At 44.6% G+C, this 16,133-nt stretch overlaps 1 protein-coding gene across 1 annotated transcript in view; it reads left to right on the top strand.

Annotated features, from left to right (window-relative positions):
* Positions 1 to 16,133, top strand: part of NSUN3 (NOP2/Sun RNA methyltransferase 3) — an 82,188-nt gene that overhangs the window by 32,421 nt on the left and 33,634 nt on the right. The window contains exons 3-5 of the mRNA XM_040338724.1: positions 180 to 523; positions 8,814 to 8,968; positions 14,258 to 14,379. Coding sequence (XP_040194658.1) covers positions 180 to 523; positions 8,814 to 8,968; positions 14,258 to 14,379 — 621 coding nt within the window. The remainder of the gene's footprint in view (positions 1 to 179; positions 524 to 8,813; positions 8,969 to 14,257; positions 14,380 to 16,133) is intronic.

Raw genomic sequence — 16,133 nt, 5'->3', positions numbered from 1 at the left:
TAAATGGCGACACTGACAGCAGTATAAAGTTGCCTGAGGTCCTTTCCCGCAGGATACGTTCCCCATGGGTACAGACAATAGTAAAATCCTGATATTTGTTCAAACCTTTCCCAGCTCTATCCCCCCCCAAAAAATCAAGTTCCACAATAAATGACCTTTTTGCTTTTTCTTGTTTGCAGGGAGGTGCTCACAGATCCTGGGCTCTGGCAGTATGCGGTGCTGCTAAATAATTACCAGAACACTGTGGAGACGGAGAATCATTTGCTTATGCTGGGATACCATAGACTGTCTAGTGACAACTTTTCTAACAACCAAAAACTGATGAAGTGCTATATTAGTAAGAAACCTGGAAAGTTTCCTTCTCAGCGACATCAGAGTGGAAAGATCAAAGACTACTATATACTCAATGCCTCATCACTTCTTCCCGTTCTAGCGCTAGATATCAAGGATGGTGAGATGGTCTTGGATATGTGCGCTGCTCCTGGTGGAAAGTCTGTAACACTTCTGCAGTGTGCATCACCAGGTAAATGTCATTGACTAATTCTGTACTTATTTTTGTATTTTTCTCCTTGTTTAGAGACTTAAAGTGGTTGTAAAGGTTCGCATTTTTTTTAATAACAAACATGTCATACTTGCCTCCACTGTGCAGCTCGTTTTGCACAGAGTGGCCCCGAACGGCGTTTTCTTGGGTCCCTCAGCAGCTCTCTCGGCTCCTCCCCGCATCAGATATCCCCCTTTGGGAAGCGCTCTCCCAAGGGGTGTACCTTACGAGCGCGCTCCCTAATCCTGTATTCGGCGTCCATAGCCGCTGAGTACAGGACTGGGCCCCGCCCCCCGCATCAATGGCTGCGCTGCTATCAATCTATCCAATGAAGAGATGATGGACAGCCGCACTCCAATAAAGTGTAAAAAATGGTGCCTTTTATTCCAGTAAAACGAAAACTACAACAACAAAAAAAACGCACGCAGTGGGGTAACAGAGCTGACGCGTTTCACATCGATAACCGATGCTTACTTAGCTATGAGTAAGCATCGGTTATCGATGTGAAACGCGTCAGCTCTGTTACCCCACTGCTTGCGTTTTTTTTGCTGTTGCATTTTCGTTTTACTGGAATAAAGGCACCATTTTTTACACTTTATTGGAGTGCGGCTGTCCATCATCTCCTCCCTCTTATTTATGCTTTGTGCATTGCCTGCACCCATCGGGTTTTGAACCATACTCACCGCTGAAGTGCATTTGTCTGGAGCGGCGGTTTTCTTTCTCTATCCAATGAAGACCCGAGAAGCCCGGGCAAAGGAAGAGCACGTTCACGACACAGGACTTTCCAGGGCTCAGGTAAGTAAAACAGGGGGCTGGGGGGCCAGTAATCGTAATATGTTTTTTCACCTTAATGAATAGGATGCATTAAGGTGAAAAAACATGAACCTTTACAACCCCTTTAAGACGTGTCACAGAAGATTATCAGAGGCTGAGCATATACTAGGAAAATGCCCCAGGATACGGTCAGAGACTAGGGACAAACTGCAAGAGTTGGTCAGAGAAGAGACTGGGGGCATGCCACAGGAGAAGGCCACTGACTGGGGATGTTCTACAAGAGACAGTTGTAGACTTGGGACATGCCACAATAGATGGCCAAAGACTGGGAACACGCTACAGGGGATGGTCAGACGACGGACATGCAGCAGGAGACAATCAGAGACAATCGGAGACAGTGAACAAATAGCAAGAGACTGGGAGACAGTCAGAAATTGTAGGCATTCATGCTGCAAGAGACAGCCAGATACTGGTGGGTTGGCTCCTTGTTTTTAGTGCAAGGTCTGTCTGCTCAAAAGAGAACTCCGGGCAAAAACTTTTTTCTATGTCCTTGTTGTTGATCTCCTACCTTCACCAACTATGGCATCCATCTTCTTCTGAGCTCTGTAGTTTGTCTGTAATAGCCTGATGATGACAATCATTTGTGCGATATTCTCGTGGTGTGCACAAGGCTTGATTCTGGGACAACTGGGCAGATATGGTAAAATTACATTTGTATTATGTATATGTAGCACTACCCCCATAGGAGCTGCTGGTTTAAATTTGGGCCTTGCACATTACCTCGCTCTTCGTTGTCTTGGGGATGAGATGAGAGTCTAAGAAACTTCAATATCCACACAGGTTGTAAATCCCTTTTCTCTCAGGTTTTATTTCACACAAACTTGTATAGTTCAAAAGTCACACTCACCACTTTCCTCAGAGTGGGTATTGCTCACCCGGATTGGTCTCTCTCACTGGCCTAGAAGCCGGGATGATGCACGGACAAAAAAAAATTCAGTCTCTGCCACAGACCTTTCTTTGAAAGTAGAAAAAAACTGTTCCAGAATCCTCTGCCACAGGATTTAGTACCCGGATTTCCAGCTGTACAGTTTAGAGCCTTTAAGCCGACCCAGCAACACTGTAAGGCATCATAGAATACGGAACATCCTCCATTAAAGTTACCAGGCCTCTCCCGGGATACCAGCCTTCCGCTTGGCCCGAGGCCGCATTTCCGCCAGGTCCTCCCCTGGTTTTCTTCATTGAGTGGCTTCCTCCCGCAGAACAGACAGAACTGGATCACCTTTAAAGTGCAGGCCCCACTCAAGACAACTGGGCCTACCTGGCAGAAATGCAGCCTCGGGCCAACTTGGTCCCGGGGCTGAAAATGGACCATCACATACCTCGAGCCAGGAGGACCACGAGGCAAAGAGCCCAGAGAAAATGGTGTCTGCCCCTTAAGTATCCTTCCCCAGCATGCCCAGCGGGGAGACCACTCCCACTGGGCTGTTCCTGGGGAAAAATACCCAATACAGTCTGGCCTGCCTGTGTTCCAACATTGGCCTGTGGTGGTAACGCCACCTACAGGAAAACAATGGGAAAACCCTCCAAGCACTGCCATAGCCAAAACAGAGGCTGATTTAGCCTTAATCATCAGAATCTGAGCTAACTACCAGCTCAGAAACCCACTGAATTTAAACATAGCGCCTGGTCATCAGGAGCAGGGCGCTACATATACATTGGAATATTTGTAATATGTACCGTATTTATCGGCGTATACCGCGCACTTTTTTGCCCTGAAAATCAGGGAAAAATCGTGGGTGCGCGATATACGCTGATACCTGCTTTCCCGCGCCGAGTTTGAATACTGCGCCGGCATATCCTGTGCGCAGTACACTCGTGTATTGTCGGGCAGTCTCGTCTCCTCTCGCGCTGACGTCCTGGACGTACAGGACGTCAGCGCGAGAGTAGCCGAGCCTGCCCGAGTGTGCTGCGCTCGGTATATGCCGGCGCAGTATTCAAACTCGGCGCTGGAAATGAGCGGGGAGGACGCCGCAGAAGGACGCCGGACCCGACGAAGAGGACACCCGAAGTCGCAGACGGACGCCGGACCCGACGAGGCCGCCGATGGACGCCGCGCAAAACACCAAACTGTAAGTACAAAAATCTTTTTTTCCACAGGAATTGGGGGCAACTTTAGGGGTGCGCGCTATACGCGGGAGCGCGCTATACCCCAATAAATACGGTAATTGTTTGGGCAGCAGTGCCAATTAATTAGGATCTTTTATCTTGATTGCAGCTGACATGTGGCTTGTTGTCAGATTTATGCAATGTATATAAATGTATATTTCCTCAGTCATTCTTATTTTCTTCTTTTTTTTTCCTTTTCTGTTTGTCATTCTTATTTTCTTTGTATGTCTGTAATAACGGCCAGACTTTATCCGCTGTCTCTCTGTAGGTTATATAGACGTATCAAGATCTTAGAAATGACATTTTTTTGAGAGCGATAGTGGAGTCAGTCAGGCGCATGGGAGACAATAGTGCTTATCTAGCTGCCAGAATCAAGTCACTTGTCAGAATCATTGCTCTCTGCTCACCCAGACTTCTGATAACTGCGTCCGAAGTGCATCTTCCCAGCCGTGATTGATGTTACATAATGTCAGGCCAGAACTGCTTAGTAGGATGTTATGGGGGAACTGAGCTGAAGGAGACATGACCACTTCCACCACCTGCGTCAGCACACTCTGTTCTCCTCCGTGTAATGGAGAAACTTAACAGACGTTTTACCTGGGCTTAATTGTTTTATTTGTTGGCCCCTTAGTGTATAATTCCTTAAACCACACAGTCATCGCTTTTTTTTTTTTATTGCGATAAAAGGGGAGATTTAAAGGATAAGTCCACGCTAAGTGACAGTTCAGTTACAGGTGGAGTTTGCTGAGTTACTCCATGACTTGTTATTTCTCCAGAGGAATCCATCAGTAAAATCTTCTGGCCATTCCGGATTCTCCCATCACTCCGGAGTTGTGAGGCCCCGTACACACGACAGAGTTTCTCGGCAGAATTCACCGAGAAACTCGGTCAAAACCCGGATTCTGCCGAGAAACTCTGTCGTCTGTACAGTTTTGGCTCGATGGAGCCGCCGAGGAGCTCGACGAGAAAATAGAGAACATGTTCTCTTTTTTCTCGTTGTTCTATGGGAGAAGGCGGCCCGCCGAGCTCCTCGGCGGCTTCATCCCAGAACTCGACGAGGAACTCGACGTGCTTGGCACGTCGAGTTCCTCGGCCGTGTGTACGGGGCCTAAGAGTTCATGCCCAGCTTGTGATGATCCCATTGCTCCTGCTTCATTTGTATACTATAAAAAAAATATGTGGAAAAGATGAACTTTCAAGGTATTCACCATATAATCATTACAATTACAAAATGTATTTATAAAGTTAGAGATTATCATAAAATCAAAGTGGTTGCAAACCTCTGAAATTAAAAATGAACAAAGCATATTCCTTTATAGTGTGTACTTGCGTCAATCCAAGTTTCCCTATGAAATCTCTGGATCACCTGAGGCCAGTCACTTCACTTGGTATATGTAAGGGTTTCCAACCACTTTAGAGCAAACTCTTCATCCATATATGAACCATCCACCACTTACAACTTATAGACAGCTCATGTGGCACTGTTGGTCCCTGACATGGTGGTCCCTGATAAGCGGCACTGGTGAACACGGACATGTTGCACTGGTTTGCATTTATATTAAATGCATTCAATTTATATTATATTAATATGCATTTATATTAAAATGCTTTGCATTTATAAGGCTGTAACCTATCATACCGTGTGTTATGTATGGCTTGCTGACTGCAGAATGAGGGGAGTGATTTATGTTGAAGTCGGCGATTTCACATTTACATGTACAAGCCTAGTGTTCCTCCCACATTCACTCCAATCCCAAAGATTCATGGGAAATGTAGTCTGATTACAGTTAGAGAGCGAGAAGAGGAAATGATGCAATCATTGTTCTAAGAGATCCTTCCTGCCAGAAAAGATGGTGCATTTTTTGAATCACAGAGCTGACGGTAAGACATTTAACAAATATTATAACTATTTAGTGTTTTGTGTGGGGGGTGTACTAATGGGGGATTTTTGGAAAATCCCAGAGTTCTGCTTTAAATGCGACAACACAATTAAAGCTCATGGATATCTCAAGGCATTGGCAGAAATAATGTCTTAAAGACTACCAAGGCAATCCATTTCATAGTTGGCTGTGGATTATGTCAAGATGGTGAGACCCTTCTGATGTTCATCTATTTAAATGCATACTCTTGTGTGTTTCTTTTCTTTTTTTTTTTAAACAGCCCCCCTCCATTACCTGTTAAGATGACCATAGATTAATCAAAATTCAGCAGGGATTGGGTGCATTTAGATCCATCTATGGTTGTTTCTACTCAACAGAAGTCTATCTAATGTTTAACTCCTCTTGAAGGGGAATGTTGGAAAACTTTCATTTGTTCAGCACCTGCCACCCATTGGCTGCAGTGGTGATCCCCATTGTCAAACTACAATAGGGCAGCAGGGAGGATTCCTCCCTCCACCTTGCTTGTGTGGATAGGGGAATCCATTCCTGATACTTCTATCAGCCCGCCAGCTGATCAAATAAACAAAATGATCCATGTATGGCCAGCCTAAAGCCCCTTACACACGGGCCAAATATCAGCCGAAATCAGCCGGTCCAGTAGACATTTAGTCTGTGTGTACATGTCCTTGTCACAATGGCGGATCCAGGGGGGGCAACAGGGCAATTGCCCCCCCCCCCCCGAGACAATCATTTTTTTTTAAAACTGCTTTGCGGTGCCAAGTCTCTCACTCTCTCTCTCTCTCTCATCACCAGGGCCGGACTGGCCCAGCCCGGTAGGCTGCCTGTCCTGAGGCTGCTTTGAGCTGTAGCTGACTGCAGCGCTCCCCCTTTCTCCTGCGTGTATGACACCGGGCACCTCTCGCTGTGTGTGAGAGCTGGGTCTTTATTCGGCTGTGCTGCCTGTGCTAAACCTGCTTGTGTGATAGTAGATGGAGATGGAACACTGATTGAATCAGTGTTTTGTCTATCACACAAGCCCGTCTAGGGGGGGACCTTGCTAGAGCACACTGCCCTGCCGAACACAGACCCACAGCTCCTGTTTGTTCAATGACACACGTCGGGAGAGATACCTGCTGTGTGTGATCGAGGCAATGCCATGGTAAATGCCATGCACAGTGGGGCTTCATTCATATACAAAAGTGGGGCTGCATTCATATACAAAGTGGGGCTGCATTCATATACAAAGTGGGGCTGCATTCATATACAAAGTGGGGCTGCATTCATATACAAAGTGGGGCTGCATTCATATACAAAGTGGGGCTGCATTCATATACAAAGTGGGGCTGCATTCATATACAGAAGTGGGACTGCATTCATAGACAAAGTGGGACTGCATTCATAGACAAAAGTGGGACTGCATTAATATACAAAAGTGGGGCTGCATTCATATACAAAAGTGGGACTGCATTCATAGACAAAAGTGGGACTGCATTCATAGACAAAAGTGGGACTGCATTCATAGACAAAAGTGGGACTGCATTTATATACAAAAGTGGGACTGCATTTATATACAAAAGTGGGGCTGCATTCATAGACAAAAGTGGGGCTGCATTTATATACAAAAGTGGGACTGCATTAATATACAAAAGTGGGGCTGCATGTATATACAAAAGTGGGACTGCATTCATATACACAAGTAGGGCTGCATTCATATACAAAAGTGGGGCTGCATTTATATATACATCAGGGCTGCATTCATATACAAAAGTGGGACTGCATTAATAGACAAAAGTGGGACTGAATTTATATACAAAAGTGGGACTGCATTCATATACAAAAGTGGGACTGCATTCATATACAAAAGTGGGGCTGTATTTATATGTACAGTGGGGCTGCATTTATATACAAAAGTGGGACTGCATTTATATACAAAAGTGGGACTGAATTTTTTATACAAAAGTGGGACTGCATTTATATACAAAAGTGGGGCTGCATTAATATACAAAGTGGGACTGCATTTATATACAAAAGTGGGACTGCATTTATATACACACGTGGGGCTGTATTTATATACAAAAGTGGGACTGAATTTATTTACAAAAGTGGGACTGCATTTATATACAAAAGTGGGACTGAATTTATATATACAGTGGGACTGAATTTATATACAAAAGTTGGACTGCATTTATATACAAAAGTGGGACTGAATTTATATACAAAAGTGGGACTGAATTTATATACAAAAGTGGGACTGAATTTATATACAAAAGTGGGACTGAATTTATATACAAAAGTGGGACTGCATTTATATACAAAAGTGGGGCTGCATTCATATACAAAAGTGGGACTGCATTTATATACAAAAGTGGGGCTGCGTTCTTATATACAGTGGGGCTACGTTCATATATACAGTGAGGCTGCAATGATGGGCACTGATGAGGCTGCATTGATCTCTTGTACCATGTCTCCAGTCTCTGACCATCCCTTGTACCATGACCATCCCTTGTACAACGTCTGCAGTCTCTGACCATCCCTTGTACCATGTCTGCAGTCTCTGACCATCTCTTGTACCATGTCTGCAGTCTCTGACCATCTCTTGTACCATGTCTGCAGTCTCTGACCATCTCTTGTACCACGTCTGCAGTCTCTGACCATCTCCTGTACCATGTCTGCAGTCTCTAACCATCTCCTGTACCATGTCTGCAGTCTCTGACCATCCCTTGTACCATGTCTGCAGTCTCTGACCATCTCCTGTACCATGTCTGCAGTCTCTGACCATCTCCTGTACCATGTCTGCAGTCCCTGACAATCGTCTGCAAACTATGGGATAGATTTATGACATTTATATTTAAATATTTTTTACTAGTAATGACGGCGATCATTTATTTTTTAGCAGTACTGCAACATTGTAGCGGACACACCGGACACCTAATTGAGTTCTGTAAGCAACACCTTATTTTCTGGCAGTGCCCCTCCCGAGACTAGACTCTGGATCCGCCCTTGCCTTGTCAATCAAACATGCTAGAAAACCAGCAAATGATCGTCATCCGATCAGTGCTTGCAGTCAATGGCTGCAAGCAGTGACTGGTGTGTTCAGGCGGGGGGGCAGTCACAACACAATATCTCAGCAGGGAAATCGCTGTACTAACATCGCATAGCCTGCTGTGTTGAATGAAAAAGAAAAGTGGGTGAACAGGTTGAAGGTCCACTTTAAATGAAGAAAAAAAAAAAAAATACCCATCCTAGATTTTTTTTTTTTGATAGCCTTGTGCTGTGCAGTGCCCATTGTATCTGAAAACAATGCTTTGTGTAGCACCCCTTTTAAAATAATTAATCCTAGCAGAAGATCTTTTAAGTATAAGAAGGAAATAACAGTAAAACTGCAAAACAAGATTGCTGCCAGCGATGTCAGTTTCTCGTGTTTGATGTACCTCTGAAATGGCTTTTCTCAGAACTTCTTCATTGTAACGAGCCGGATGTGCACAGATCCATGTGGCTGAGGAAGACACTGGAATCCTTTGTGCCGCTGTCCCACATGAACGTCCTCTCAACTACCCAATTAGATGGAAGGTTAATTGGGAAATTATACGCCAGCTCTTATGACAAGGTGGGTATTGTTTTATGTCATTAAAGGAACAGTGAACCTAAATACAAGTTATATTGCTCTAGAAGAGCCACTGAAAGACGAAATTTATAATGTCAACTTTGACCCGTCTCCTCAACACGTGGCTTCTGCTGTGAGTTTTTGTTTGGTGCTTAACCTGTTCCTGGTGGTCTTACACATATATGATAGGTGGTCCTTAATGCCCAGCTCCCACACATATGCGTCTAAGGCAGTTCTCAACCTTTCTTGTGCCGCGACCCCTTGATAAAATTTCCCAAGTGGTGGGGACCCCTAACTGTAAAATTATTTTCGTAGCGTGGTTGTCAGCACCCAAGGCAAGACAAGTAATTTGCGCCCCTAACCCATGGACATTTAGCGCGGCCTGAGTCCCTTCCACTCATAAAGTATTAAAACCTCTCTATCCTAATTTCTTGTTTTTTCCCCCTCAGCCCCTCCCTCCCTAGCCATCTTTCTTGTTCTTTCTCTCCCTTTTTATTTGTTACTCCACCTCTTTTCCTCTCCCTTCCATGTATTCTCTATTTTTACGAGGCTGGAATTTGAAATGGTCACTTTTGGGGCTTGCTCACGCTGGTGGTTGAGGGGTGGTAAAACCTCTGTTGAGCCTCTATTACCTCCCCCAAACATCCCCCCTTCAGCTGTAGAGGCAGCAGCTGGGACTCTACGCATTCCACCAGCACGATAGTTTTCTTCCTGGTCATGGCAGGAATTATATTCCTTGTCGCTTTCAACAGGTGTAGGGCTCTGCAAGCACGACCCATTAAATTAATTCTTCTTTAACCACTTTCACCGCTTAGGACAGGGGTGTCAAACTGGTGGCCCTCCAGCTGTTGCAAAACTACAAGTCCCATGAGGCATTGCAAGGCTAACAGTTACAAGCATGACTCTCACAGGCAGAGGCATGATGGGACTTGTAGTTTCGGAACAGCTGGAGGGCCGCCAGTTTGACACCCCTGGCTTAGGATGTACCTGTACATCATTGGGAGCAAGTGCTTATATTATAAACCAGGATCAGCTGTGATCCTAGCATTGATTTTTATGCCTGGCGATGGGCTTTCTGGTAAAAGTGATCCAAGCAGCTTTGATCATTTTACAGGCCCCGGAAGGGACTGCCCTCGGAACCCGGTGTTCTGTCAAATGAGCAAACCTGTCAGATCGGCTAACGGAAGTGACGTTTCGTCGGCTGACTTACCAAATGTTCTTACTGCGCATGCGTTCCACCGCTAGCAAGTTCGCTAATCTGACAGAACATCTGCAGTCAAAAGGTGGCAGCAGACTCATAGCAATAAAGTGGGCATACAGTAAAACCTTGGTTTGAGAGTAACTTGGTTTGAGAGTGTTTTGCAAGACAAGCAAAATGTTTTAATACATTTTGCCTTGATATACAAGTAATGTCTTGATATAAGAGTAGCGTCATGTCACAACTGAGTATAAAAAAGAATAGAGGAGCCTCTAAGTGCAGCAATATGGTTACATTTAATGAAGGTACAACATTTAGCAACTTGTTGCTACACTTAGGCCCCGTACACACGATAGAATCCATCCGCTGAAAAATCCCAGCAAATGGGTTTCAGCGGATAGATCCTATGGTGTGTACACGCCAGCGGATCTGTTTCCGCGGATATTTCCCCCTGGGATGGATTCCAGCAGATCGAATATTTGCTGACATGCCAAGCAAATCCATCTGCTGGAATCCATCCCAACGGATGGATCTGCTGGTCTGTATAGACTCACCGGATCTATCCGTCCGAAGGGATCCCCCGCATGCGTCGTAATGGTTCGACGCATGCGTGGAATTCCTTATATGACAGCGTCGCGCACATCGCCGCGTCATCATCGCGGCGACGGCGCGACACGTCATCGCCAGAGGATTTCGGCGCGGATTTCAATGCGATGGTGAGTACACTCCATCGCATTAAAATCTGCTGAAATCCTCGAGAGGATTTATCCGCGGAAACGGTCCGCTGGACCGTATCCGCGGATAAATCCTCCCGTGTGTATGGGGCCTTAGAGGTGCCTCTCTTCTCTTTTATACCCTGTAAAAAAATGCTTTTATATACAAGTGCTTTGAATTACAAGCATGTTTCTGGAACGAATTATGCTTGCAATCCAAGGTTTTACTGTATATGCTTATATACAGTATTTATAAACCTGTGAGACAGTAAGAAGACTGTAAGAAGGTGGCAATGGCCATCTTGGTACATCCCACACAGCTCAGTGCCAAACTTATAGTCATAAGGCACCAATGGACATTTTTGGACATCCTCACTTGGTCGCGGTGTTCTATCAGATTAGCAAACCTATCAGACCAGCTAACGGAAGTGATGTTTCGCCAGCTGACTTACCAAATGTACTTACTGCGCATGCGTTCCACCCCTAGCAGGTTTGCTAATCTGACAGAACATCTGCAGTCAGAAGGTGGCAGCGGACATCTTGTTACACCCATCCAAGTCTCATTATAGCAATAAAGTGAGTATATATGCTTATATACAGTATTTAGAAACCCATAAGACTGTTTTGATGTTTAATTTAGATAGCCTGCCGTCAGATGGTGGTGACGGCCATCTTGGTACATCCCGCACCGCGCAGTGCCAAACTTATAGTCATAAGGCACCTATGGACATTTTTGGACACCCTCACGGTCTTCTATCAGATTAGCAAACCTGTCAGTTCACTTTATTGCTATAATGAGTCTGAAATTCAAGAGTTGGCTAGGTGTAATGAAATGTCCTCTACCACCTTCAAACTGCAGGTGTTCTGTCAGATTAGCAAACCTGCTAGCGGTGGAAAGCATGATCACTAAGTATTTTTGGTAAGTTAGCTGAAGGAACATCGCTTCAGTTAGCTGATCTGACAGGTTTGCTAATCTGACAGAACACCGGGACCACTACACACTGTTGGGGCTCCTGCAGGCAGAGGACAGGGAGATACATCCACGTTTCCCCTTCTCTTTGTCAAATGAAGTTGGAAGTAATGTGGATTATGTCACTACCGGTTTCGATTCTAGTTATCGGCCATTAACAGCCAATCAAACTGATTGTAAATGGTGATTTCACTACACGTGAGGTATTACCGCGAATGTCAGAGTGAGAGCAGTAATTCTTGCATCAGAGCTTACATTTAACTCTAAACTGGTAACCTGTAAAGCCTTTTATAAAGCTAAGTACCGTAGTTTGTTGCCATTGTAATATAATGGGCCAGATTCATCAAGAGATACGACAGCGTATCTCCTGATCCGCCGTCGTATCTCTGAGATCCGACGGTCGGATCTATGCGACTGATTCATAAGAATCAGTTCCGCATAGATCTCCCTTAGATCCGACTGGTGTAAGTGAGTAAGTGCAATCTCCCGCCGGCCGCTAGGTGTTGCCTCTTTTTTTTACGCGTCGGATATGCTAATGAGGAGAACCGCCGATTCAGTAACGAACGCCCGCCCGTCGCTTTTTTTTCACCTCGTTTGCGTTCGGCTATTTCCATAGGATAGTTACCCCTGCGGCGTTTCCTATGTTTAGTATGGCCGTCATTCCCGCGCCGAGTTTTACATTTTAACGTCGTTTGCGTACGTCGATTCAGAATTCGGCCCGACGCAGGTTACGCTCATGCCGAAACCACTGACGTCCTAGCGACGTCAGTGTGAGCAATGCACGCCGTGAAATTTAGCTGGCGGCGCATGCGCATTTAAATCGGCGGGAGGACGCGCCTGATTTAAATACTACACTCCCCCTAGCCGCGGAATTTGAATTCCGCCGGGGGAGTTACGATCCGCCGGTGCAAGTTTCGAGCTAAGTGCCTTGTGAATACTGCACTAGCCTCTTAAAATTGCGCCGGCGGATCGTAAATCAGATATATTACGCAAATCTAAAGATCCGCTAATCTATCTGAATCTGGCCCACTGTGTTTATGTGCACTAAAATTCATTTAAAGCCCAGTACACACAGACCGAATGGCTACATCCGACGGTTCAATAAAAACTGGCTAACATTCGACCCATGTGTACGGCACCCGGTCTGACAGAAGCCCGTTTTTCGGCCGGCTTCTGTCGGATGTCATGACTAAGCGCTGAATTGCAGCGTGAAACGCGTCGGCCAATCTGTATCCGTTGTTTGCAGTGCCTGTATGTACTTTTTACATTAAAAGACCAACTTTATTTTAAGTCATTTTGGAGTGCGGCTGTCCAGAGTTCTTTTCGTTTTTGCTTCTGTCGGATGTGCATGCTGGAAAGCCAGCAGCCGACTGACTCCCAATCACTGGAGTGTTCTGATGGGGGAGCCGTCCCCCAGTTAGAACACAACAACTCAGCAGGGGAGATCGCGGTACTAACATTGGATGGTTAGTACAGCGGCTCTGACCGAAGCTGACAGTTTTTATTTTCAGTTGAACAGAAAAAAAATAAACTCATGGTGTGTACTAGGCTTAAAGAGGAACTGCAGTCTGATTATATAATTTGTAATAAAAACATTATTTTATATATACTGTGATTCTGTACTTGCCAAATATGCTGCAGAAATCTCCCTCCAGTCTGGCTGCAACCATTTTAACTGTGGGCAGCTGAAGCTGCTGCCTGTTCACTTCCTCTGCAGCTTTCATTGGCCATCTTATGACTCACCCCCCCCCCCCCTCCCTTCCTGGAAAACTCTCAGGAGAGTCATAAGCCCATTCTTTTTACCAGACAATAAAGAGGAATATAAGGTATTTACTAGCAGCAATTTTTTTTTTACTATCCAAAGTTAAAACAACAAGGGCAGAAGATTCGATATATGAAAAAATGACTGAAGATCTCCTTTAAGTGTATTTTTTTCTGACAAATTTGCGTTTTGATAAACGGTCATGCAAATATTGTGTGATATAAAATTGAAACAGACACCATTTTATTCTCCAGAACCTTTGCTTTAATCAAATAAATAATGTTTGGGGGTTCTAAGTAATTTTCTAGCAAAAAAGATGCAGATTTTACCATGAGTGTGAATAATTTCTAAGTTTCCCTGGACAGCTGGGGATCGAAAGTTTGGGCACCCCAGGTAAAAATTTGTATTAACCACTTAAGACCCAGACCAAAATGCAGGTAAAAGACCACATTAATATTTTTACCTGGGGTGCCCAAACTTTCGATCCCCACTGTATATTAAATGACAGCAGAATCAGAAGACAAGTACATGCAGAAAAACTCAAAGAATTAAAATGACAGTATGGAATGACTATTGTATCTCTATATAATTTTTGGGCTGTATAGGCTTTTCACTTATTTTTTTCTCCCTATTACGTCTCGTGCTACAGGTGTTGGTCGATGCCCCTTGTTCTAATGACAGGAGTTGGCTATTCTCTTCTGATACTGAAAGAGCCAAATCTCGAATATCGGAGAGGAAGATTCTTCCTGTAATACAGACAGAATTACTCAGGTATACAGCAAGACATAAAGTTCATTACTGGGATAAGCACTGAGGGCCAGATTCAGAGACATCCGCGGCGGCGTAACGAATCACATTTACGTTACACCGCCGCAAGTTTTACGGGCAAGTGCTTGATTCACAAAGCACTTGATGTAAAGTTGCGGCGGCGTAGCGTAAATCCCTCCGGCGCAAGCCCGCCTAATTCAAATGATCCAGGTAGGGGGCGTGGATCATTTAAATTAGGCGCGTTCCCGCGCCGAACGTACTGCGCATGCTCCGTTTTGAAAATTCCCGCCCTGCTTTGCGCGAAATTACGTCGCACTGACGTGATTTTTTGAACGTCGACGTGAGTTACGTCCTTTCCTATTCACGGACAACTTACGCAAAAAAATAAATAAATAAATTTGACGCGGGAACGACGGCCATACTTTGACATGGCACGTCTATCTATACGCCACAAAATACCAGCTTTAACTATACGCCGGGAAAAGCCGACTAGCGACGACGTAAGAGAATGTGACGGCCGCGCGTACCTTCGTGAATCGCCGGAAAAAGCTAATTAGCATACCCAACGCGGAAAACGACACAAACTCCACCCAGCGGGCGCCGAAGTATTACACCTACGATCCGAAGGCGTACGAAGCCGTACGACTGTTGGATCGAAACCAGAAGCCGTCGTATCTTGGTTTGAGGATTCAAACTAAAGATACGACGCAGCAAATTTGAAAGTACGCCGGAGTATCAGTAGATACGCCGGCGTACTTCTTCTGTGAATCTGGCCCTGAATTCTTATATGAATAGAGGCATCCAGGTTCATATGAAATGTATCCATTCCTTATCTCTTTGTTCCTCTGTAAGAGGCAGTTGAAGGAAAAATATTTTGAAAATAGATTTTTCGTTTTCTTTTTCCACTTTATAAAATATATTTATATAACTTTTTATATATATATATATATATAATATATATACTGTGTGTATATATATATATATCTGTCTATCTATATAGATATATATAATCTCTATCTATCTATCTATCTATCTATCTATCTATCTATCTATCTATCTATCTATCTATCTATCTATCTATCTACTTTTTCCAGATTATAAAATATATTTTTGATTAAATTTAATAGTGGAGCAGCATTACTTCCAGTCCAAGCAATTTCAATGAGTATCCCTATCTTCTCATTGATATCAAGCTCAAAGTTGTTTCAATGACTGAAAGCTGGTGCTCAAACTTGCCCACCAGACCTGTGCAGGTTGTGTGGAGGTGGTTGGAACACCAGTGATTAGTACAAAGTGGGTACGGCATCTCTGCATTACCAGAACCACTCCTCCGGCAGGGACCTGAAAGAGCTATGTGCCCAAGTGTTCTGGACCCAGGTAAAGACATTGAATTATATGTACATTGAGGAACTAAACTAATATTAGTGTAGTTTTAAAGCCCCCTTGAAGAGAGAAGTGTGTGTGTGTGTGTGGGGGGGGGGGGGGGGGGGAGTCACACGTGGAAACAGTGGTGGGGTGTGGTAAGAAGGGAAGATTAGCTGATCACTAGTTGAATCCCCAAAGGCACTCTGAGGGCTCATATACTGTATACCAGGGATCTTCAAACTACAGCCCTCCAGCTGTTGCAGAACTACAAATCCCATTAGGCATAGTAAAACTCTGACATTCACAGACATGACTAGGCATGATGGGAATTGTAGTTCCTGAACAACTGGAGGGCCGTAGTTTGAAGACCCCTGCTGTATACTATGAAGGGT

The sequence above is a fragment of the Rana temporaria genome, chromosome 2 (genome assembly GCF_905171775.1).
Source record: "Rana temporaria chromosome 2, aRanTem1.1, whole genome shotgun sequence".
NCBI lineage: Eukaryota > Metazoa > Chordata > Amphibia > Anura > Ranidae > Rana > Rana temporaria.
This window is presented reverse-complemented; position numbering and strand designations above follow the sequence as displayed.